The sequence below is a fragment of the Solanum dulcamara genome, chromosome 7, assembly GCF_947179165.1.
Source record: "Solanum dulcamara chromosome 7, daSolDulc1.2, whole genome shotgun sequence".
NCBI classification, from domain to species: Eukaryota; Viridiplantae; Streptophyta; class Magnoliopsida; order Solanales; family Solanaceae; genus Solanum; species Solanum dulcamara.
The window spans coordinates 18,781,307-18,805,564 of record NC_077243.1 but is presented as its reverse complement, the minus strand read 5'-3'; the positions used below and the strand labels follow the sequence as shown (position 1 = coordinate 18,805,564).

General features: G+C 34.8%; 2 protein-coding genes and 1 long non-coding RNA gene across 3 annotated transcripts in view; 2 read left to right on the top strand and 1 right to left on the bottom strand.

Moving 5' to 3' along the window:
- The first annotated feature begins 7,040 nt into the window (after positions 1-7,040).
- Positions 7,041-10,784, top strand: LOC129895986 (cytokinin hydroxylase). The gene is made up of 4 exons (XM_055971791.1): positions 7,041-7,375; positions 7,932-8,161; positions 8,530-9,132; positions 10,136-10,784. The coding sequence occupies exons 1-4, from the start codon at positions 7,078-7,080 to the stop codon at positions 10,559-10,561; spliced, it is 1,557 nt and encodes a 518-aa protein (XP_055827766.1). The 5' UTR covers positions 7,041-7,077; the 3' UTR covers positions 10,562-10,784.
- A 750-nt stretch (positions 10,785-11,534) lies between these two features.
- LOC129894320 (tripeptidyl-peptidase 2) overlaps positions 11,535-24,258 on the bottom strand; it is a 49,937-nt gene continuing 37,213 nt past the window's right edge. The window contains exons 26-34 of the mRNA XM_055969955.1: positions 24,123-24,174; positions 23,893-24,003; positions 23,711-23,776; positions 23,174-23,266; positions 22,492-22,587; positions 13,718-13,816; positions 13,363-13,455; positions 12,279-12,422; positions 11,535-12,026 (exon numbers count right to left, since the gene is read on the bottom strand). Coding sequence (XP_055825930.1) covers positions 11,868-12,026; positions 12,279-12,422; positions 13,363-13,455; positions 13,718-13,816; positions 22,492-22,587; positions 23,174-23,266; positions 23,711-23,776; positions 23,893-24,003; positions 24,123-24,174 — 913 coding nt within the window. The 3' untranslated portion in view covers positions 11,535-11,867. The remainder of the gene's footprint in view (positions 12,027-12,278; positions 12,423-13,362; positions 13,456-13,717; positions 13,817-22,491; positions 22,588-23,173; positions 23,267-23,710; positions 23,777-23,892; positions 24,004-24,122; positions 24,175-24,258) is intronic.
- Positions 17,711-20,234, top strand: LOC129894321 (uncharacterized). Its single transcript, XR_008767668.1, has 3 exons — positions 17,711-17,788; positions 17,898-17,970; positions 20,059-20,234. It is a non-coding gene; the product is annotated as an uncharacterized LOC129894321 (long non-coding RNA).

Sequence of the window (24,258 nt, the reverse complement as noted above, 5' to 3'; positions counted from 1 at the left end):
TTTTCTCGATGAATTGGTTTGATGAATTTTTTTTTATGTTTAATAGCAATGATTTGTAGTGGAAAAACTTTTATTTCCAACAATGATTTTTACAAAGAATTGTTGCAACAATAAGAGATGAAGAGAGTCGTGCAGAAACAGGAATATACTTTAAAATGGTAAGTCTCCTTTTACCTTTTTAAAATACCTTAGTCCGCATGTTTTTTTCATTTTAATTGTGAAACTATAGTACAAGGCCGGAGCTCAAAGGGGATGCATGCAAAATCGTTTGATTTAGGAGGGTGAGTTTCACATTTAAATTACTATTTATTAGTTTGAGAAATACATATCTATCTTTTATTTTATTTTTATTACAGTGTGTCTTTTTCATTTAAAAAATTTTATCATATCATACTTTACATGGACAAAACATTCTACTTTAACAAAAATTAAATAAATTATTAGAATTAGTTAAAATTAAAGATTAAAGTATTACTATCTCCCGTCCAAAAATATTATAAAATAAAATATAAAATATTTTTTCCTTTCTCACTCCACCACTTTCTCTCACCATACCCCCCTTCCCCCTCCAACCCCAATTTTATAATTTTCTTTTTATATATTAAATTTCTTTTATAAAGGTTTTAAAGAAAATTCTTACTTCATCTCTCCCTTCCTCTCCCCCCCCTTCAAATAATAATTTAGATATTTTATTTTTTGAAAAAGAAAAAAATCTACCCCGGCCCATCTAACCCTCCACTTTCAATTTTTTTCTCGTTTTGTATTAAATATATAAATACTTCCTCCGTTTTCTTTTACTTGTCAAATTTTAACTTGACACACCTATTAAGAAAATAATGATGGGTATATGAGTTTATCATTTTACCCCTATTAATTGATAAAGTCTTAAACATATTTATTCACTACATTTTTTAAAGATATTAACTTCATGTTAATAAATTGAGGGTATAATAAGAAGAAAATTGTCCTGCCTTGGTTTGTCAAAAATGATGAGTAAACAGGAAAATCAAATTAAGAAATATTTGACAAGTAAATAGGAACGGGGGGGAGTATGATTTTAGGAAAATATTTTTTACTTACCGCAAGAATTTTCTTAAAATAAAATTTTTATTTCTATTATATTCAGTACGTAAGAAGGAAAAAATATTTTCGTAAAAATATATGTACATATCTAACACAAAATGAGAAAAATATAAAAAAATAAATATAAATTAAGAGTAGAGGGTTAGATGGGTTAGTATAGTTTTATTTTTTTTAAATAAAAATAATAATATTTTTTAGGAAGGAGTGGTGAAGGGGGTGAAGTATTAAAAATAAAAATAATAACATTCATGTAAAATGACATGTGGCAAGGTTTTTTAAAAAAATAGAGAGAATATATTTTTTAAACTAATAAGTGATAGATTAGATGTGAAACTCACAATTTCAATAGTTTAGGTATGAAACTAAAAAAAAAGAATAATTTAAATATGTTTTTTTGAGACTTATCTCTTTATTTAATTAAACCATCTCTTTTTTTCTTTTTTTTGGTCTATATGTATTTTAACTTGTGATTGTAATTACATAGCTATAATTCAACAATGATATTTGACTGAAAGTTTGAAACTCCGAGAACATATATTATGGAAAACTATTTAATTAGACATACTAATACAATCAATATTTTCAATTAATTACTTATTATTTCACTATTTATTGTTTATGAATCAGATTTTGAGTGAGATATATCATTTCTTAAAAATTACCTAAAATAGAGTGCTAACCATTTAATAATTTTTATAATTTACTTCTTTACTCCAAATCAACCCACTCTCTCTCTTAATCCTTCCCCTCCCATGTATTATTTCTTCCCCTAGTTTTCTTAGGGCAGCAACCATGGCTAACAGAATAGCCCAAGCAACAAGGTCCATCAAAATTTCAGTCTGTCAACACCATGGCTGACAGAATGCCTCCCTCGCTGATTCAGTGGTGTAAAATTTCAGTCCATCAATATCATGATCAGTAGAACGCCCCGTCATCTGGTTTGATGGATTTTTCACTAGAGACGCTGGTCTTTGGCTGGAGAGGAGAGAGAGAAGAAGGGGAGAGAAGGAGAGACTTAGTCAAAATATGTATCTGACAGAATATACACATATTTCTAATTAAGAGTTAATGAATCTGATAAAGTGTACATGCAATTGAGTTAGGATTATATGAATTTATGGGAAAAGATTTTTTATGCTCGAAAAAATGGGAAGAAATTCAAAAAATTTAAAAAAATTTGACAAGAAATTCTGGGAAGAATCATAATTTGCTCCTAAATCGTTGTGTTTCAATTACATTCCATTTTGGTAGAAATTGTAATATCAAAAACTTACGGAAAAACAAATAATTAATCCTGACCTAAACTAGTGGAATTTATGTTGTTTACCCTATATACCTCGAATTCAAATATTTTTTTAGCGATAAATTAATGATAAAGTTTTTACTAATTTCTCTTATATATTTAGTTGAATTTATCATTTATATTTCATTCTTAATTACTTTAATACTGGGAGTAATTTTTGTAATGATGGGAGATATGTATGAGGAGAGTAAATACGCGTGAATTGATTTTTATGATTCTTTCTCTTAATTTGACATTTTGACTAGCCAACTTTATTTTCTTAAATGTGTAATATGTATACTAAATAACCACCAAAAGAAAAGAAGGAAAACTCAAACAATTGAACATATTCTTTTTTAAGTATAAATTACTTGCTTCTTTTTTCTTTTTCACTTTTTAGGTTGCTCTATTAGAAACTCCTCTCCTGTTTAATTGAAAATTCTTAAGCCAACTTATAATTGACTCTTTGAAAACAGTATGTAAAAGTCCAATAACTTTATTCGAATTGACAAATCTCAACTCACTGACTTTGATTTATTCTTTTCGATGATAATAGCAATTAAAACAAAAAATAAAGTGACAAATTAAAAAAAAATGAGATAACTAACACGAAAATATTTAAACCAAATTTGTACGTTGGGTCTTTTTCTTTTTTAATTCGATTTGGATTGTATTTTCTCAAAATCTAAAAATGAATAACAGAATTTAAAAATGAATGCACACCCCTATACGACGCTCCAAGCCAATAATGACAACATATCTAGTGTGATCCACAAGCGAGGTCTAGGTAGAGCAGTGGCGGAGCCACCTTGTAGTTAGGGGTTCATCCAAATCCTCTTCGGCAGAAAATTATACTATTTATACATGGTTAAAATAATTTTTTAGGTATATATAGTAGATGGCGAACCACCTTCGACTAGTTCGTGTGTCTACTTTGTCAGATTTTCAACCCCTTAATCAAAATTCTAACTCGCTATTGTGGGAGAGTATTGATGTGTAACGCAACATTACTCCCATCTTGTGAAGGTAGAGATGTTGTTTTTGATAGATACTCGACTCAAGTAAAGCATATCAAAATCAATAACAAAAAAAAAATACAGTAATAAAGAAGTCATTCTAAAGAATACGTAGTTAGGTAATAATTAATCCACGTTAATCCTTATTCTGCAACCTCTTGAGGAATAATGTCTGAAAATCCGACGTGTATCTGACCTAATTAGTAGTTATTAATAGACGATTAATTAATTAATGTTCACATGGTCAGCTTATATTCTTGCTTATTATGTCAGTACCAAGCAGTACTTCTGAGACGACTGCATGATTATAATAGTAATAATAATAATCTTGCTAAATATAATCACTTCTAAAGAATACTACATGCATTACTCGTGATACACACAAACAACAGCAACAATAAAAAAAACAAGCCAACACTTCGTACATGGAGTGGACTGACTAGATTTAGCTACATAGAAAAAAAGTGCGCTGAAATATAGCACAAGATCGCCTTTTTCCATCCTCAATAATGGTTATGTATATTGATAATTGTAAATGACGGCTATCAGTAAATAAATTTTTTTTTGTTGAAATAAAGCACAAGATCGCCTTTTTCCCGCTCAATAATTGCTATGATAAACATTATAGGTATACGAACAATCGTAAATGGCGGGTAACAGTAATCTAGCAGGCAAAGATTTACCTCCGTGGAAAGAATGATTCATTCGGATCGAGATGAATAGAAAAAGTGTGTTGAAATATAGCACAAGATCTCGTTATTTTCCCCTCAATAATTGTTATGATAATGGTTATAGGTATATGATAATCCTCATAAATGATAACTAGTTGAGAATGATTGAGGAAGTGATGTTTGTTATATAAAACCTCCTTAACCAAAAAGTACATTACATGATGAAAATATAGATCAAACAAATAATGCACCTTCTCCAATTAGTAACTAATCGTGAAAACTTTTGTTTTTATGACATGGGACGACGTGCAACATTTTCTTAGAAATACATAGTGAGGAAAGGCAGAATAGAAAGAAGAAGAACAAGTATCCATAATTGGAATGGAATTGTGCAGAATTTGATTCATTATTCACTGATAAAATAAATAGTCGTCAATCAAAATGATACCCAAGAAATATATATTTTTATATAGTAATGTATGATATACATAAAATATGCCCTTTTTTAATACAAAACAATATATATTTAGCCAGGGGTGGCTCGATAGAGTTAGTAAACAAGCCCCCAAATTTGAGAGGCCTCATTTTTTTTTAGCAATAATAGGTATATATATATATATATATATATATATATATATATATATATATATATATACTATCAATAAAAGAATTATTTCAAAAATCAGTCATAAATAAATTAACAATTCTGCATCTCAAAGAGGTAGAAAAATAAGTTAATAAGAAATATATATTAATTTATTTTTGAAAGTTTAAGACCTCCATCCGATTTTTACTTTAGGCCACTAATATGCTTGAGCCGCCTCTATATTTAGCTAGCAAATGTAATTATTTTAGCCGCGCGACTGGTTAAATGTGTATTTGCCCTATAATAAAAGATGCAACTTATTTTGATCATGTGTCCTCTCTTTGGTCTTTGAGAAAATTCTATTCTCGTACGTGTTTGTGTTGTACGTGATTCTTAATTCTTGACCAAAGAAATTAATGAAAGAAATATGTCATATTATATGATTCTTAAATCTTGACCAAAGAAATTAATCAGAGAAATATATGGCCAAAAAAATGTTTAGAAACACGGATTAAGGTGAATATATGTCATGGACACGAAAATGTGGAAAAGAATATTTTGAAATGAAAACAGAAACTGCTTACAAGAAGAATTACAACCAGTCAAACAAATCCATCGCTATAGTACGTGAAAAGGTTTATATCTTTTCTTAATTTCTTTTAAAAAAACATATTAAAGTAATCACAGCTCACTTTTTTTTCTTTTTATGTTAAGTTGACAACTAAACTGTTTAGATATCTTACCTACTTTTTTCTAGCTGTAATTGGCAAGGATATTATATAATTCTACCAACAAATATAAAATAAAAAAATGTAATAAACTTAATTACTACAACTTTTAGTTATACTTATTACTTACTTTGTAGTAGAATATTTGTGCCTCAATGATTATACGATTGGATAGTTTATATGCATTATGCATATATGGTAAGAGTGTAAAATCTAAATAAAAATAATCATACCAAAAATTCAGATTATATAACATTTTGGGGTTTCACATGAACTTTGATTTTTGTGAGGACCTCGTGTAGTGGTTGTTTTTATGATGCTAGCCGTGGCCATTAAAATATAGTGTGATATACATGTGTAAATAATTTTACACAATCCGTTTTAATATGTTATTGTATAAATATACTATTTAGTAGGTGGTTTCTTTTCATCAATTCTATTTTTTTTGGATAGAGTTATTCGATATATGTTATTTTAAGTATTTCATGTTATTGCGTAGATCGTTCTTACTTTGAAAATATTCATTATACCGAATTTAAGCTCTTCAAAGTTCTTCTCAATTCCTGTGACACAACTAAAATTTCGAGAGTTAATCAAGTTTTTTTTTGGATTGAATTTTTTTTTATATGTCTTTTAAATATAAGTTAAGCTCTTCTAAACCAACATGAGTTGTGGTGCAGTAGTGAGACTATTTCATCCTTAACCAGAGGTCTCGGGCGAGCCCTGGGTATGGAAAAATCATGTTATGAGCGTCAATCATGAATGAACCCTGCAGTGCACGATTCGGATTTAGTCGGAGCTCCACCCGGACCAAAAAGAAAAAATAAACTCTTCTAAAATACGTACTTCTCAATTCTATGAAACAATTAGAATTTTGAGAGTAAATCAAGTTTTTTCTTGGATTGAATTTTCTTTTTATGTCTTTTAAATATTTTTGAAGTTGTTAATAATGGTGATTTATAGTACTTTTTACATTGTTTTCAAATGTATAAACTTTGTTTGAAAAATTTTTTTATAATTCACAGTCAAAGTTTAAAAATTTATATTATAAAAAATTCAATCGTTCCACATAAATTGAGAGAGTAATGGAGATTAAAAAAAACATAAAAAAAAGAAGAAGTTGTTATACCATTGCACAAATTAAATAATCAATGGTACAAATAATACATAGTCGAGAGTCGAGACAATAACAAAATTATATAATATAGTCCGGTAAAAATTTCAATTTGTAGGTAAAGGAAGATCTGACCATAAAGAAAGCATTGTGGGAGTAAATCTTGGCCGGCAATTCATGTGCATCCAAAGGATATGTGTACAGCCGAAATATTGTATTTATCTGACGACCAACTTCTACGTTGACAAATCAAATAATATTTAGAGTAATTTGAAACACAAACATGCATGCATTAAATAAATAAATAAAATTTTTATATATAACACATACGTAAAACCATAAAGAAAGAAATATATGTGCATGTTCAAATTAAATATGTCTAAATTGGTTGTTTAATTTATTGGTATTTATCTCATATATATTGGTCAATTGTCAACTTTTGACTCTAATTCCTTGAGGGCTCGTCAAACTTGACCTTCTATAAATACCCATACATGCAATGCTCTCTCATCATTCATCAATCGTTTTGTTTTCCATTTACTAATCAAACTTGACAATTCATCTAGCAAGTTGTATTGAGAGGAAAAAAACAACAACATGGAATTCATCCAATATGCTAGCATGTTAGGCATGGTGACTATTTTGTTTGTGTTATGTAAAGTTTTATATTCTTGGTGGATTATGCCTAAACTTATGTATAGGAAACTTAAGGCAAATGGTTTTGAGGGACCAACACCTAATTTTCCACTTGGAAATATTAATGATATGAAGAAAGAGCTAATGATGATGAAGAAAACTTCTTCTAATTCTTCCTCTTCTTCTCTTGTTAATGATATTAGCCATGATATTCATTCATTGGCATTTCCTTACTTTGCTACGTGGCAGAAATTGCATGGTACGTATGTTTTCTAACTTCTTGACATGGAGTACAATATATAGTACAATGCATGTTTTCTTCCTTGTTTTCCCCCATCACAAAACATGGAAACTATTGGTCATTTGAGTTACTGAGTTCGAAATTTAATATTTATATATATTTAATAGATAGCATTAGCAACATATATATAGTGAAGGGAGAGTTTTGGCGTAACTGATAAAGTTGTAATCATGTGACCAAAAGGTCATGATTTGAGCTGTGGAAACAATCTTGTGCGAAAATGCAGATTTAGGTTGTGTACAATAGACCCTTCCTCAAATCCCGCGCATAGCAGAGCTTAGTGTACCGATATGCCCCTTAACATATACAATATCTTTACTAAAATTATTGAGTTTGGACATCTAATTACACATATATAATAATGTTTGAGCTAAAGCTACTGAGTTTCTGCTAAACCCACTTATACCATTAACTGTACATCCGTCCCTAGTTGGTTCTTTCAGATGAAACTTTCTATAGCTACATGCTTACATGCAGTGTAAATGAAATAGTGTTTCTTTATTAATTATTGCAGGAAAAGTATTTATATACTGGCTAGGAACAGAACCATTTGTCTACATTGCTGACCCAGAATTTATCAAGAAGATGTCTGCTGGAGTAATGGGTAAAAGTTGGGGGAAACCAACAGTGTTTAAGAGGGATAGAAAGGCCATGTTTGGGGAAGGACTTGTTATGGTAGAAGGAGATGAATGGGTGAGACATAGGCATATTATTACTCCTGCTTTTACCAAAGCCAACTTGAAGGTAAAATTCTTAATTACTATGGGTGCACTTTTTTATTTTCTCATTGGAGCATAACTTTGTATTATATATTGATTAGGAAACTCCACATGATGAAAGACATAAATCAGTTTTCATATCTGGCTCCACAAAAAGCAACATGACCTTAAAACTCAAATTGGCAAATCTTATGTTAATCATACATCATAAGATAACGTTTCTCTATTATCTAAAAGATGACCTGATAATATTTTTAAAAAAAATTACATGTACTATCATTATATAAAAATTAAAGTCATGCATCATGAGACTCCAATTTTCACGTACACTTAATTAATTCCCCATTTCTATCAATTATATTCCGATTGTATTAATTTTAATTTAATTTCCAGGGCATGGCAAAGTTAATGGCGGATTCCGCCACACACATGCTAGACCGTTGGGCTACACTCATCGATTCCGGGAACACGGAAATCGATGTAGAGTCCGAAATCATAAGTACCGCAGGAGAAATAATCGCAAAGACAAGTTTCGGCATTAGCTACGAAGAAGGCGAAAAAGTATTCGAAAAATTAAGAAACATGCAAGTTACACTCTTCAAGTCTACACGTTATGTCGGGGTACCGTACGGGAACCAAATCATGTGTCCAAAAGAGACCTTAAAAGCCAATAATCTAGGTAAGGAGATCGATTCGCTCCTCATTTCAATAATTGAGGAGCGAAAAAAGATGAACAAAACTGTTGTTGATCGTACAAAGCACGATCTTCTAAGCCTTTTGCTAGCGGGGAATGGGAGGATGTTGAATACAAGGGAAATGGTGGACGAGTGTAAAACGTTTTTCTTCGGAGGACATGAGACCACCGCGCTAGCACTTACGTGGACATTGTTGCTGCTGGCACAGCATCCAGAGTGGCAAACTCAACTCAGAGAGGAAATCAAACAAGTGATGGGTGATAGTGAAATAGATGTAACTAAGCTTGCTGGTCTAAGGAAGGTATGCTAATTTTGAACACCCTTTTCTTTCATGTGTTTGTTAGATCTATTGAGAAAGGGAAATCTTTTTATTATTATTATGTGCGACATTAATTATGTGACGTAAATATAAATTTTGAGTTCATATTTTGTGAGATAAAAGGTATCTCTCATATTTAATATCAATTATGTGTGACATATATTTCTTTTGTCCCATTTTAGTTATCCACCTTACTAAAAAAAATATTTCAAATTATTTGTCAATTTACAAAATCAAGATAGAATTACTTATATATATTTCATTTATCCTTTCAATTAGTTTTTTAAAAGATAGATTAGTAAAACAATCCTTGTTTTTCTTAAACATATATGAAGAGAAAAATGAACAATTAATATAAAATAAAAAAGAATAATTTTGTAAGTGACGGCCCACATATTTGTTTGGGGGGGAACATGCATGTTTAAGGTTCAAAAGCATAAATAACAGTGAAAACAACAATTAACGACACAGACAGAAGCGTGTGGCTTTTCAGATACCAAATATTCCAAGTATTTGGATAACAATATATTTGGCGGAATGTAAACACTATGCGACTTGGTCTTATTTTCTTTACATGTGTCAACACCCTATATGCAGCAAAATGTGGCGATGATGGACCGGTCCAGCTGGTCAACAATTGATTACTCACCGGCCAATCGTCAACACTAAAGCTGTTCCATTACTCACCATCCCAAAATATAAACATGTCCAAAAATAGAACTTTTATATTTATAATATAATTTAACTTTAATATTTTTATTTTACTCTTAAGATGATTTATAGCTACACAAATTTTTATGACTTATTTACGTCTTGTAAAATAATGTCACATGAATTGTGACAGAGAGACTACTACTAGTTTTTTCTTAGTCTATCTTGGATTTCCTTTGGACCCAAATAAAAAAACAAAGATTCAAGTTTTATTTGTTTGAACTTATAATTTGTATTGGTATTAATAATTTTGAAATGTATATGTATAATGCAGATGGAATGGGTAATGAATGAAGTGCTAAGACTATACTCACCAGCACCAAATGTACAAAGGCAAGCTAGAGAAGACATTAAAGTGGACGACTTAGTCATTCCTAATGGAACAAATATGTGGATTGATGTGGTGTCCATGCACCATGACAAGAAGCTTTGGGGTGAAGATGTGAATGAGTTCAAACCAGAAAGGTTTAAGGATGACATCCATGGTGGATGCAAACACAAGATGGGATTCATGCCTTTTGGCTTTGGAGGAAGGATGTGCATTGGTAGGAATTTGACTATGATGGAGTACAAGATTGTCTTGTCTTCAATCTTGACAAGGTTCTCCTTTTCCATCTCACCCACCTATAAACACTGTCCCTCTATCATGCTTTCTCTTAGGCCCACACTAGGATTACCTCTTATACTCCAACCACTTTAATTTAGCATCTTAGAATAATCAACGATATAAGGAAAACTACTACCTAAGTAGGCTGAGAAGCACATTAATCTATGTGAATTTTGTTTTTGTACTCTACTTTTCCTCTTGTTTTTTAACTTTACATGGGAGAATGAGGAGCAATGGCTTACAGAATTATACCTCATTTCCAGAAGTCAAATTTATGTACTGATCATATCATCAAAGTGAAATACATATCAGTTTAATACCCTACTCATGACAAGAGATACTGTGAGAGTGCGAGTAGTCCTATTATATCCTCTAGTCATAACAAATGAATATTAAATCGCATAAACAAAGATACGGTGCGATCAAGCGATCAACAAACTGGAAAGAAAACCATGAGATTTCAAATTCAAATTACAACATAACGAAAAGATACTAGCTAGATTACTTTTTTCCATTCATATAATCCTTAGTAGCCAGAATTAACTAATAGTTGTATTGGTGAGAGGTTGAAGTACCCAATGAAATAATCAAAGTGGGCAAAAGCAAACCAGACACAATCGTCATCACCAAACAATATGGATTCCATAGGTCGGACGTTTTCCTTTCTTTTGTTACAATTTTACTACTAAAGTCGAGCGGTTAAGCTTATATTGAACACTACGGAAGGAAATTGAGGATAAAAGGTCTATTTGGGCAAAAGTGAAATATTCACTCGAAAGGAATACATCCAAATATCAAGTATAGTTCGCACTTGAGAGTAAAAGGTGATCGCACTCTGTACTGCTAATTTTTAGGGGAAAATACTATTATAAACACACACACACTCGAAAGAAATATAACAAATTTCTCAAGGAGTAACCCTTGTAAATAAAACGCGGTTTCCATTCCCAAACCGTCTTCGTGACTTGAGTTCTAAATACAGAGTAGGATAAGTAGTTCTATGAATCCAAAAAAATGAATGGATCTCAGCGAATACAGCCAAGTTTTAGAACATAAATGACAAGTGTAATCTCAAACCAGAAATCTGCTTATATAGCTTTATTCTGAATGCAGAGTCACCATAAACACCCAGATACACAACAACAGTTATTTCACATGAAGCCAGAGCGGTCTGATCATCTTTATACAAGATTTAGATTTTTAATTTACATAGTTTTAGACATGCAATCCTGCTTCTTAGTAGGACTGAAGAAAACAAACTAGATGAAGATTGGAAAGAAAGAATTTTATTCAACATTGCACAGTGCCATAAACGGTCATCTTTTTTTATGCAGAACTCCGGTCACATCCTCTCTTTCTCTCGTATTCTACTAAATATTGTATGTTCACTGAACAAAAACTAAAAAAGAGGTAGCGACGATGGAAATCGTACTTGCATCCACTGTTTCTCATATACCACCAAGTGGTTCCATCCTATCTGATCGAGCAAAGAGAGCTTTAGTTCATAAAACTTCTTCTTGGGGGGGTTACCATCATCTTGTATCATATTATTTAGAACCTGATGTAAGAAGTCAGCAATTAATCAATTTTTTAAACAAATAAGATTTTGTAATTACATGAGCTAACCAGTGTTATTAAAATGCATGCATTCCAAGTTCAAGCTATGAAATTACTGTGAAAGCGGGAAAGAATGAGAGAGAAGAGCCATCTAAGATCTAACCGAGAAAATAATGAATACATAGTGTAGTTGTGTACTGATGCACTAACTAAAATTTGCAACATAGAAAAAATGCTCAAAAAGTAGTAGTACCTTGAGTGCGGTTCCAAGTCTTCCATGATGCCTCTCACGGAGAACCCAAAGGATGCCATATTTAGAGGACTTCAGATCCACCCATTTCTTTAGCTCTTTGAAGTTCTCTTCAAACATATCTACCTTATCTGCAGTGCTGTCATCCTACCACCAAAACATTATCACCCCATTAGGCACTCAAGAAACAAAAAAACAAAATAAACACAGTAAATAAAATAAAGAAGAATCCCCATGCACTTCATGCAACAGTTTTTGTGCATAATCAATTATAACTGAATGCAGAATGTACAACAGAAGATGAAGACCAACTCATAATCTACTGCATCAGGTGATCATCATCCCTATCAGACTTAACGCTCAAGTGATCTCCCTATCAGACTAACTTAAATATAGTAACATACTCTTACATGTTCAGGAACTATCTAATCATACTCGGACCCAGGAAAAATAGGAATAAGAAATTCAGTTTGACAGTTAATTGGTTATTCTGTTTTGTTTTTCTGAAGCTATTGTTTTCAACTTTTCATCCCACCATTGCTTATTCCTTCATTAATTATATTTGATAGAATAAACTTGACTATTTCCTAATTTTTAGGATACCCAGGGTTAGGGATCACTTATAGAAATTTCCATCAGCCAAAGGTTAAACTCAGGGTATCTACATAAGCACAATTGTCTGATTAATCATATATGTCAATAAGAATTTTGTCCCACCTCAAGGATACAATAATTTTAATCTGTTAGAACTTAGAAGCTCACCAACTGTGTAATGCAACGTGCACAAAGACAAACTGACGTTTAAAATCAAACAGGTCCAAGGTAATCCACTCTAGCAGATATGCTAGATATGAAATGCCTGAATGAATAAACAAACCACTTCCGTCCAGCTTATTCTTCTTTTGTTGGACAAGTATCTAATAGCCTATTTATATTTTAAGTTCCAGAACTCACAAAGATTAAGCTTTTTAAACAAAGATCTTTTCATTCAAAGGCCAATCTTTATTCCTATTTGCCTTAATCATCTCAGCTGTCAGCATTCAAGAGCAAGGATAGAAGGTCCATGGATCCATTAAAGAGTCATTACCTTCAATGCTTCAAGCTCTGCCAAAGCCAATCCCTTCTGGTAGAGTGCTTCAGTTAACTGGTCACGGGTTGTCTCCATCTTCTTCTTCATTTTCTGTCAAATGGGGTAGACTGTTGTTATGACTAGTTTCTTGGCAGAAAAAGCTGTTCGGCTGAGATATAAGGACAAATCCAACAGTCCAGGTTTTACAGTTAGCAGAAGGGGAAAAGGAGAGAAAGTACCGACAACATTAACTGCTACAACTACTTTGCTTCAATTGAAAATGTAATAGCAGTAAAAATACCAAAAGGTGAACAACTACTTTTCTTCAATTGAAAATGTAATAGCAGTAAAAATACCAAAGATGAACACTCACTTCTGTAGCCTCGTCTTCTGGATCACTTCTGAGGGCACAATATTTTGTCAATTCATCCCTATCTATGCTAGCAACAACCTCATCTGCTGCGCTGATAATCTGGAGAAAGCACATGCCTCGGAATCATTAAATCCATGATCACTCAGATTATATGGAAAGACTGAAAATAATTCAAGTATTTGTTGCCCATCTGAGAAAATAGGTTTGCCACCAATTTGTTCGACCTACTTAATCTGTGTCATCAAAAAGAAATTGACCATTTGTAAGACCCCGGAAATGTGAAAGGTCCTAAACCAAGAAACCAAACACGAAATCTCAGAAAGTTGCAGAAAACTGGCACAAGAAGCTGACCATGAAAGCCTTCACGGACCGTGGTAAGCACCACGGGCCGTGAAGCCCTCCATGGTGAGCCCTCCCCCCCCCCCCCCCCCCCACACACACCAAAGCCCTCAGGAATTTTCTCAAGGTAGGTGGAGACTTTCACGGAATGTGGAGTGGTCTGTGGTGACCACTTCTGCAGGCCTCCTGCAGGACCTACACCACGGCCACCCTTCACGGGCCGTGATGCGTTTCACGGACCGTCAAGGTGTCCTTGAAGAAACTTTAGAGACTACCCTGCAAGTCCTTTTTCTAAATTTCTCTAAGTCCCTTATCACGGGACCCCACCACGGACAGTGGTGAGTATCACGAACCGTGAAGGGTCCTCGTGAAGTCTTTTTAAAGGGGCATTCTAGTCTTTTTCCTATGTTTTAAATCAAAATGGTGTCGTTTTTAGAACTGAATTCTCTTATCTAAAGACCCTAAACCCTTCCAAGACCTCATTCTTCACACTTAGACTCAAGAGTCTCAAATTCTCTCTTCCCAAACTCTCTCAAGAACCTCAAGGCAAGGCTAGGTTTCCAAATTCAAGGCATTCAAGTCTCCTTTCTTCCTCAAGTATTCTTAGGGATTTTGTTTCCCTCAAGGTATGTGGATTTTCATCCATGGGTCCTTCCACCCATGGAGCCCAAATGTTTTCTCAAACTAGCTTTTCAATTTTAAATGATGAAATCTTATGGGCTTTTACATGATAACTTTAAATGCATGGATCATGATATATTTGAAGTTTCCTTACATATATTGATGTATACTGACTCTTGATTTCATGAAATTATGATGTTATTAAAGTGCCTATATGAGGGCTTGAAAAGAGTTTTGAGACATATATGGTGGGTTGCTTTAAGAATGTGTATTTTATGCATTTCCATTACTCTCATGCATGCAAGAAATCTTTAAAGACATTAAAAGACTTTTATGAAATGAACCCACCTAGTTTCTTATGATAAAGCAAAGTTGAAATGAAGTTTGACTCCAAATGAATGTTATAAAGTAAATGCTTATGAAAGGGAGTCTTTATGAAATGATTGATTGATGAAAGGGCTTCTTAGCCAAATTAATGGTTCAATGTGAAAGGACAATTCTCACATTGAATCAAATGAAATATTTTAATGAGCTATTCCACCGATTGATGTTTTAATGTTAAATTTATATAATGCTTATGCTATATTGATGTTTAAACATTATTCTGTGGGATTTGACCTAGCACCGAATGTAGCATGTAGATGGGGACTCAATCGAAGAGGTTCTTAAGTAAAGTCTCATGTTGCATTAACTACCACCATAGGAGCCCTTGTCGGCTAGGTCTTTGTAGCCATCAAATGTTAAAGTTAAAGTTAAAGAATGCTTAAAGTTGATCGGAATTCTACCTGGCAAGTAGTCTCCCCGAGCCAATGTAGGGGGATATGTTGGATTTCATGTAATAGCTCGCATGATCTTAAATGTCGGTTATGGTCACTTCCACACAAAATGAATGTTTTAAGGTTTCATATGATGATTTCTCATGCATGCATTCACTTATGCATATTGCTTATACATATCTCTCGCTTATGTTCTTTACTTCCATAGCATACTCACATACTTAGTACATTCAAAGTACTAACGCATACTTTTACCTACATGATATCACCATGTAGGGACAGGCGTCGCTCCATACTCTCCTCCCCATGGCTAAGTTGATCGTTGAAGGCTACCTCTTTGGTGAGTTCCCATGTTCCGGGAACAACACTCCTATCCTATCTAGCTTATGTTATATTTAGACACTTAAGTTATGTTTTGGTATTATGACCTAATCTTGAGGATGAGCTAGAGACATGTCTTGGCCCCCGCCAAGTCTTTAATGTAGAAGGTATGGTTGGACATAGTAAAGGATGTTATGTTGTCTTTGACTCTTATTAAATGTGAAGCCCCATAGTCCCTAAATCTCTTATGTTTCCGCTTGATTTTATTTATCATTACCGATGAAATGCTTAATGAATGCTAAGAGGCTTGGGTGAGGTACCTTCGGGTGTCTCATTAGCCGTGTCACGACTAGACCCCCAAATGAAGCACATCTTCACAAAAAAATTCTAAACAAAACATTTTTTTCTTAATACTCTTTTTAATTTTTCTAGCACCTTCTCCAATCATATCACTTGCATCCCTGCAAACAAATTAGTGAATGTTAAAAGTTTCTTTTCTACTTGCCCATTCCTACCTGCTCAGATAGAAGGAGAAGATGGAAATCACATACGACCAACGTGGTAGCACAGGTTTTAACACCTTGTGCAAGTATCAGCAGTTACTCTATTTTTATCCAACTCCAGTGGTAGGGCAACTGTATAACCAGATCAGAACAGCTGTTCACAATTAAATTGTCAAACAGAAAGCATCTTCAGACTAAGCTCTATCACTTCCTTCTTTTTGGGCGATGAGAGGTTACAAGGTCTTTTTAAGCACATTCAAATCATAGCCATATAACACAGCTAACAAGTCATTTTCCTTAACATAGTTCCATGTTAAATTGTTCTTCCTAACTTTGAAACTCAGTGTCTGTAATGACCCTTAAGGTCATTTTTGGAATTTTGTAAAATGACCATTTTACCCCTCCCTTTAGATGCCCCGAGTCGTTTATGATTGTTATCGGGTGTTGATTTTTAGAAAATCCTATGAAAAGTTAAGTCCTTGGAAATTTTGAGTTTCATAAGTTTTAAGTGTTAAAAAGTGATATTTGGGGTCAATCAGAGCTACAGATCTCGGAACTGAATTCCGTCGATTCCAGCAGCTCTGAAATGTCGAAATTGGGTTAGGAGACTTTACGGAATCTGTTTTGGAGCTGTAACGAAGATTTGAGGCCTTGAGTTGAGAATTTGAGGAACTTTAAGCCAAGGTGACTTTGGTCAACTTTTGGAGTTTCGATGCTCGGAATGGAATTCCGACAACTCCGTTGGATTCAGGAGATGGTTTTTGATCTAGAAGAAGTGTTGGTTGAATTTTTAGAGGTCCCGAGTCCATTTTGGTATTTTAAAGGCCTAAATTAGTTTAGTTGCGACTTTTTGAGTTTTGGGCTAACGAAATCTCGAATTCAAATTCTGATGGTTCCATCAGCTCCGGAATGACCAAATTAGGCTAGTAGCACTGTTGGAATGACTATCGAGTCAATCGATACGAGTTTGGGGCTATTTGGCGCTTTTGACTTTGAAACTTAGCCTATAGTTGACTTTGGTCATCATTCTTGGAAAATGCGCTCGAATAAAAATTCTGACAGCGCGGTTAGTTCCGGAATGTTGATTTTGGTCTAGAACGACCCTTCGTTCGCTTTTTGAGGCTTCCGGACTAATATCGAGGCCCGTTGTGAAATATGACTTAAAATGACTCTTGGGTGTGGGACCCATTTTTTATTAAAATAATTCCGTATGGTAATTCTGAATGCGCCATTGAGTCCGGAACGTCAAATTTAGTGGGGTAGCATATCTGGTTTATTTTTATCGGATTCCGAACGAATTCCGAGTACCCCGTCGGAGATTTTGAAAAGGTCCAAAATCTGTTTCAGCAGTGCTGCAGCAACAGCCCGTTTTGGGTTTTTTCTCCAACTTTAAAACCCTTTATCTTGAGTTATATAGCTCCAAATTGGGTGATTCAAAAGTCAAACTTGTGAGATTTTTCGTGGAGAACGCATTGGGGAGCTTGGAAACTGATTTGGAGCATTCAATTCAGGTAAAAATTGTGATATTATTTGCAGCAGTGTCCATTTCCGAAATGGATTTTTGAAGAACTTTGACAAGTTATTTCTTGACCAATATAAATCCGATTTGGGTGATTCCAGAGGCTATCTTGCGTGGAAATTTAAGGAGAACATCGTGGAAGTTTCAGAATCTGTTTTTGGCACGTCGTTCGAGGTAATAAATTGATTTTTAGCTGCAGATTTAGTGATTTTCGGAATGAAAGTTTATTGAATTTTGAAAGAGTGTATCTTGGTCAATATAACTTCGTTTTGAGTGATTCTTGAGGCTAGATTGTGGGGTTTTTCGCAAGGAACGTCATGGTATAATTTGTTTTGATTGAAAGATTTTCGTTTTTGAGAAATCGACGTGTAAAGAGGCTGCCTTATATCGTTTTCTTAGTTTTAAAATGTGGGAATTGATTTTTGATCGTCTTACGTAATTTCCCACCCCGAATTATGTTATAAATCTGATTTGTGTGCTTGGGGTGACGTTTAGAACCTGTTTTGGGGGTCAAATCCAGAATTTCGTATGTGGGTCCCACAATTCCCGTTTTCGACCCAAAAATTGGTCCATTTCCAAAAATTATGAAATTAGTGTCTAAACGACCGTATCGACGTTGTGGTTCTATTTTTGACAGTTTGGCAGCGTTCCGAGGTCGTTCGAAAGGGAAAAACTCCAGCACAGTGATTTGAAGCTCGCGTGTTTAGCCTACAGGTAGGCTACGGTTTACCTTTCTTTAGATTGAGTTGGAATATGTGAAAGCATGTTGAAATAGTTGGGATTTTGGTTGGGTAGTTTAATTGTATATCTCAGGTGTTAGAAATCATGTTTTAGGCTTGTTATCGGGTTTTTCGGGTATTTAGAAGCAGATGTATCTTGTCGTTATTTGTTAGTATTATAAGGAGAGTTGAATGAGCATGTTGTTGATACTGTGGAGTATGTTGGCCTTAGTATAGGTGTTAGAAATCATGCTTTAGGCTTGTTATCAGGTTTTTCAGATATTTAGAAGCATGTGTATCTTATCGTTATGTTAGTATTATAAGGAGAGTTGAATGAGCATGTTGTTGATATTGTGGAGTATGTTGGCCTTAGTATAGGTGTTAGAAATCATGTTTTAGGCTTGTTATCAGGTTTTTCAGGTATTTAGAAGCATGTGTATCTTATCGTTATTTGTTAGTATTATAAGGAGAGTTGAATGAGCATGTTGTTGATACTGTGGAGTATGTTGGCCTTAGTATAGGATGTAAACTTGCTTTATATGCCCGGCGTCGCTCCGGTGAACTTAGATCCCTGTAGAATGGTGTAGCGGGCTAGTGCCTAGTAGTTGGCCTTAGCTAGGCGATACCCTTGCTCTTAATAACACTCCCACCCATAACTCGGTATAGTCATAACTTTTGAGATGCTTTGGCAATACTAGAATTCGTGATCGTTTGGGTTCGGCTCCGGTTCAAGTTTTGGCGGCATATCAGTTGACACATTGGGGAGAAAATTCTCGGTACTGTTGTTGATTAGTTGGAAAGGATATATTCGAAACCATGGGATAAATTATCTATGAGCATCCGGGTACCCAGTCCCGGCCTCCGTTCTGAATTATCGGGGAGCATCCGGGTACTCAGTCCTGGCCTCCGCCGACTTGCTAGTATGACGAGCATCCGGGTATCCAGTCCTGGCCTCGATCATACCGATGTATTACGGCGAGCATCCGGGTACACAGTCCCGGCCTCGACCGTACCGATGTATTACAGCGAGCATCCGGGTATCCAGTCCCGCACTTATGTATTATGGCAAGCATCCGGGTACCCAGTCCCGGCCTTGGCCACTTTGAATATTCGGGCGAGCATCTGGGTCCCAGTCCCGGCCTCGACCCCTAAGTCACCCCTAGATCGATTGACTCTTGGAGATTCTGGGTTTTGGAAATGATACAGTACTTCGGTTCCTGATATCGCATATTCTTGGTTCCTAGCCTTGGTAGTTGTAGCTATTCTGTGTACTCGGCGAACTTATGGGGGTTCGTTCGGGTTTTTATTTAACTTGCGTACGAGTGTCCCGGCTGGGCTTATGGGGGCCCAGTTGGGTATAGTTAGCTGTAGCTCTCGTAGATAGTACTCTTTTCACTTTAGATGCTTATGTTGATTCCTATTTAGGCTTATTCCTCTTTTTCATATTGTTTTCACCTTTTCTGCTCAGTCGGCCTATGATGCCTACTGGGTACCTGTTGTCTTGGTACTCATACTACACTCTGCATCTACTTTCGTGATGCAGGACCGAGCACCAGCTACTGTCACGAATAGATCGAGCTTGTTGCAGTCAGATTCGGAGACTAGGGTGATAACTTGGCATTTTTGGATCACTTATGTCTCCTTCAGAATGGATGGCCCGTCTTTTGCCTTTTGAGACTAGCCAGTTGTTGTATATATATGTCCGGTCCACTTTCGGGACTTGTACTCGTCTTTTATTTTATAACAGCTCTGTACTTGTGACTTTCAGGTTCTGGGAGGGATCTTTAGTTGTTTAAATTATGATTTGGTTTACTTCCGCTTATTCATTCTGTTTACATTTATAATTCGCTACTCTTATTGGTTTCTTCCCTCAAACCCATTACTTGAAGTTCCGGGTTGAAAAGTTGGCTTACCTACTGATGGGTTATAGTAGGTGCCATCATGACCTGATGAAAAGTGGGTCGTGACAGTGTCTCAATGGAATTCTTCAATGGTACAAGTAGTTCGTAAGAGATTGATGATTCTACGAGAATTTTTATCAAAGCCTTTCATTTGCTTCTCTTCGATGGACGTCTGATGACACACTTGACTGACATATAGGTTCATTCAATTCTGTGGTTTGATTCGTTGAGTGGATCTAAAATTGGAGACAGTTCGACATAAAGCTTTTGAAAACACAGTGCACCCAAGTAAATAAGGAACAAAATGAATACAGAGGATAAACAAGCATCCCACACCACATAAGTTTTCCCCCCAAAAACCCAGTAACTAAGATATACAACAACATAGAAAAAGCACCTATTTTCTGTACCCGTTCCGGAAGAGCAAAGAAAAAGGGGATGTTTTGTTAATAAGAACAAAAACGTGTGTACAAAAATACTCATCCAAGCCGCAAGAACATGTACATACAGAATACAAGAATTTCCACCTGGTTGAAGATCTAATGGTGCTACCTGAAGACTTAAATGAATGGCTATCGTTGTTAAGAAAAACCGAGATCCAATTGCAAAAGGTAAATTTAAGACCATGTTTCCTAATAAGTGTGATGGAAAATATTTTGTGGAAAAAAGGTCATTTTTCAGATAAATATTTTCTGAAAAATGTTTTTTTGGTGTTTGGCTGGTAACCAAAAAATACTCCCTCCGTTTCAATTTGCCTACTTTCCTTTTTAGTCCGTTTCAAAAAAAATGTCTCTTTTCTTTTTTAGCAACTCTTTAATTTCAACTTTTCACGTGACATGTTTTAAGACCCACAAGATTAAAGGGCATTTGATACTTTTGACAAATCTTTAATTATTATATTTTTGAAATTGTTTTTCATATCTATAATTTAAGACCATAAGATTCAAAACTCTTCTTTAGTTTCTACACTTCATGTCAAGTCAAAATAAGATAAACAAATTGAAACGGACAGAGTAAAAACAATAACATACCCAGTGTAATACTTGTGGTTTGGGGAGGGTGGTGTGTATGCAGTCTTACCCCAACCTTGTGAAGGTAGAGAGGTTGTTTAGGAAACTGAAAAATAATTTTCGGGAGATACATTTATTAAAGATAATATTTTAGTAAAAAAAATTACTCCCTCTATTCTATTCAATATATGGTGGTGTTTAACTATACATAATTTGAAGAAAAATAAGACCTTCGGCGCACACCAAAAGTACCTCTAGAACTTGTGGCTTTAAATATGACAATGTAACAATCAGAACCCAACTTTCGAGAATATGTACTCTTGTGTTATGATGCTTTGGTTAGCTCCGCATCGTATTTTTGGACTCGGGAAGGTTCTTTAACACGGTTGAGATTTAGAAAGATTAAAAGCCAACTTTGGAAACCCAACCCCTCTTTTTGAGTTTTAGCATGCCATTGAGCGATTCGAGACTTGTACAAGTCTATAACATGTTTTGGAACTTGTTGTCATTCTCGCATTTGGACCCGAGGAGATCGGGGGTGTTTCGGCACCTTAGTGGGCATTTGGAATTGGCAGACTTTTGCTGGTGTCTGGTGCCTCCTACACAACTACAAGACACAATCTGCAATTGCGAAGCTCAGGTGGGCAAAGCATTGCGATCACGAGGAAGGGTATGCGACCGCGAGGAGAGTGACCGCAAACGAAAAAGGTAAACTGGAAGGGTCCCGCCAATGCAAAGACGCCCCGTAGCTTTAAATAGCAGATTTTTTAAATTCTAGAATCAGTTCAAGTACGATTTTGGGGTGTTCGAGGCGATGTTGGCTCGCAATTTGGGGAATCAAAAGGTGGAATTTCGTCCTAAAAATCTAGGTATGGGTTCCCAACACTACCCTGATGTAAATATTTTCTGGAACACATAGCCTACATGGAAATAAAAAAGAAGCAAAGCTACGTTCTTGAAAGTTCAATTACAACCATTTACATACTAAACAGATTTACACAAGTTAACTAGTTACATGATCCCAGAAAGAGCAAATTGAGGTGTATACTTCAAAACTATGTTTACCTCTGTGAAATGATGGAATTTATCCTCAATATTGCTCCGAGAAAGCACGCCTTCCAGTATTTTAGCAAGCAAAGGAGTGTATTTATGGTACTCTGACTGCAAAGTAAATTGAAAAAATAAAAAAGTAAAACAACATTGTCATACATGGGGAGCATATAAATAGATAGAATAGGAATGATAAAAGGGAAATTCCACAGAAGTCTGGAAAGAACGCAAAAAAGTTCAAACAGTCACAATTTAACAGCAAATACTCTTTCTATTATTGGAGAAATAAAATTAAAAGATTCCCATTAAAAAGAAGAGGCAGTACAAAGTTGACACACAACATAAAACAAGTAACCTAAATCAGACATCTGACACAAGAGGTAAAGGCCAAAAACAACATGAAGCTGACAGAACCTCATCAACCCCTTTTGCACACTCTTCCCTTACACCAGGAGAGTAGGGCCTTGAGACTTTTTTTCTCCAAATTGAAATAATGCTGAGTTTTTAGTCTTGCAGACTTCAAAACATTGCAAGTGTAAAAGTTGCAAGTTTTCAGCAGGTAGAAATGGGCTTTGCTTAGCCTATTCTGAGTTAGTACCTTCCAATGTCAATTGATAACCCACATCAAGTTTATTAGCTCACAAGTTAGGCCTTCAAAGCAATTATTGCCACCACCTTGAAACAATTTAACAATTACCTTAAGTGACTGAGATAACTTTTTCCATTCTGCGCGTTCCTCATCTGTGCCTTGATTCAAGCTAGCAAGAACCTTTATTTTAGCATCACGGACCTGATTGACAAAAGGAAAGCTACTATTAGGCATGTCAAATACTAGAGAAAGTAAATGATCGTGAAAGATACCCTTTTTAAGGCAACTACCCAGTAAACAAACAGTTGTAAAGCAGAAGCAGCTGATACTCCGTAACTCCATAAGTTAATACCAAAACAATCTCTGTTGTTTGCCACTTCAGTATGGTGGTGTACTATTTATCTTGTTAGAAAGGAGAATAAAGGCTATATGACAACTCTAATTGATACAACATCTAACCAGATATTGCATGCATGAGGATATTTCTCCAATTCCAGGAAAAAAAGCAATAGATGAAACAAGAACCAGTAAAACATAAATAGAAATGACTTCACTCAATGAGAAGTGTTAAGCAGAGTGACCAACTGTATGAACACTTCACTAAATTACTTGCCAACATCAGAATTTGATAATAAATATGAATACCTCTTCTTCTAGTCTTTCTGAGACAGACTTGGTGTCACTCGAACTTTTTCCTTTGTCTTCATCAAGCTGAAACAAAAATATCATTCATTGAATCAAGAAAGACCAAGCACAGACTCTGAAATGAAAGAGATTATCTGTCCATTGCAGAAGATAAATCTAGCCAGAAGGATACAAGGGAAAACCTTAATTGGTGGCACAATATACGAGATTTGATAAGAAGCAGGATTCTTCTGAGGACTTTTTACCCCTTCATATGACATTGGGCCAAACAATACAGATCCTTCGTGGGAATTCTGCAAGTAGATTATATAAATCATACAATGGCCAGGACACATAGAGGACAGCTCAGAGAAATGAGACTGGATGACAAGTCCTGAGTTAAGCAACAGAAAAGAATTTTGGTAGGACAAACCTTTGGGAGCTTGTCCTTCACTGGAGGACCCACATAGAATGCTTCTTTCACTCTACAAATATCACGATGTAAAACAATACATGTGGTGATATAACAGTAAGAAAAAGATGACCGTCATAAATTGGACTAAACATAC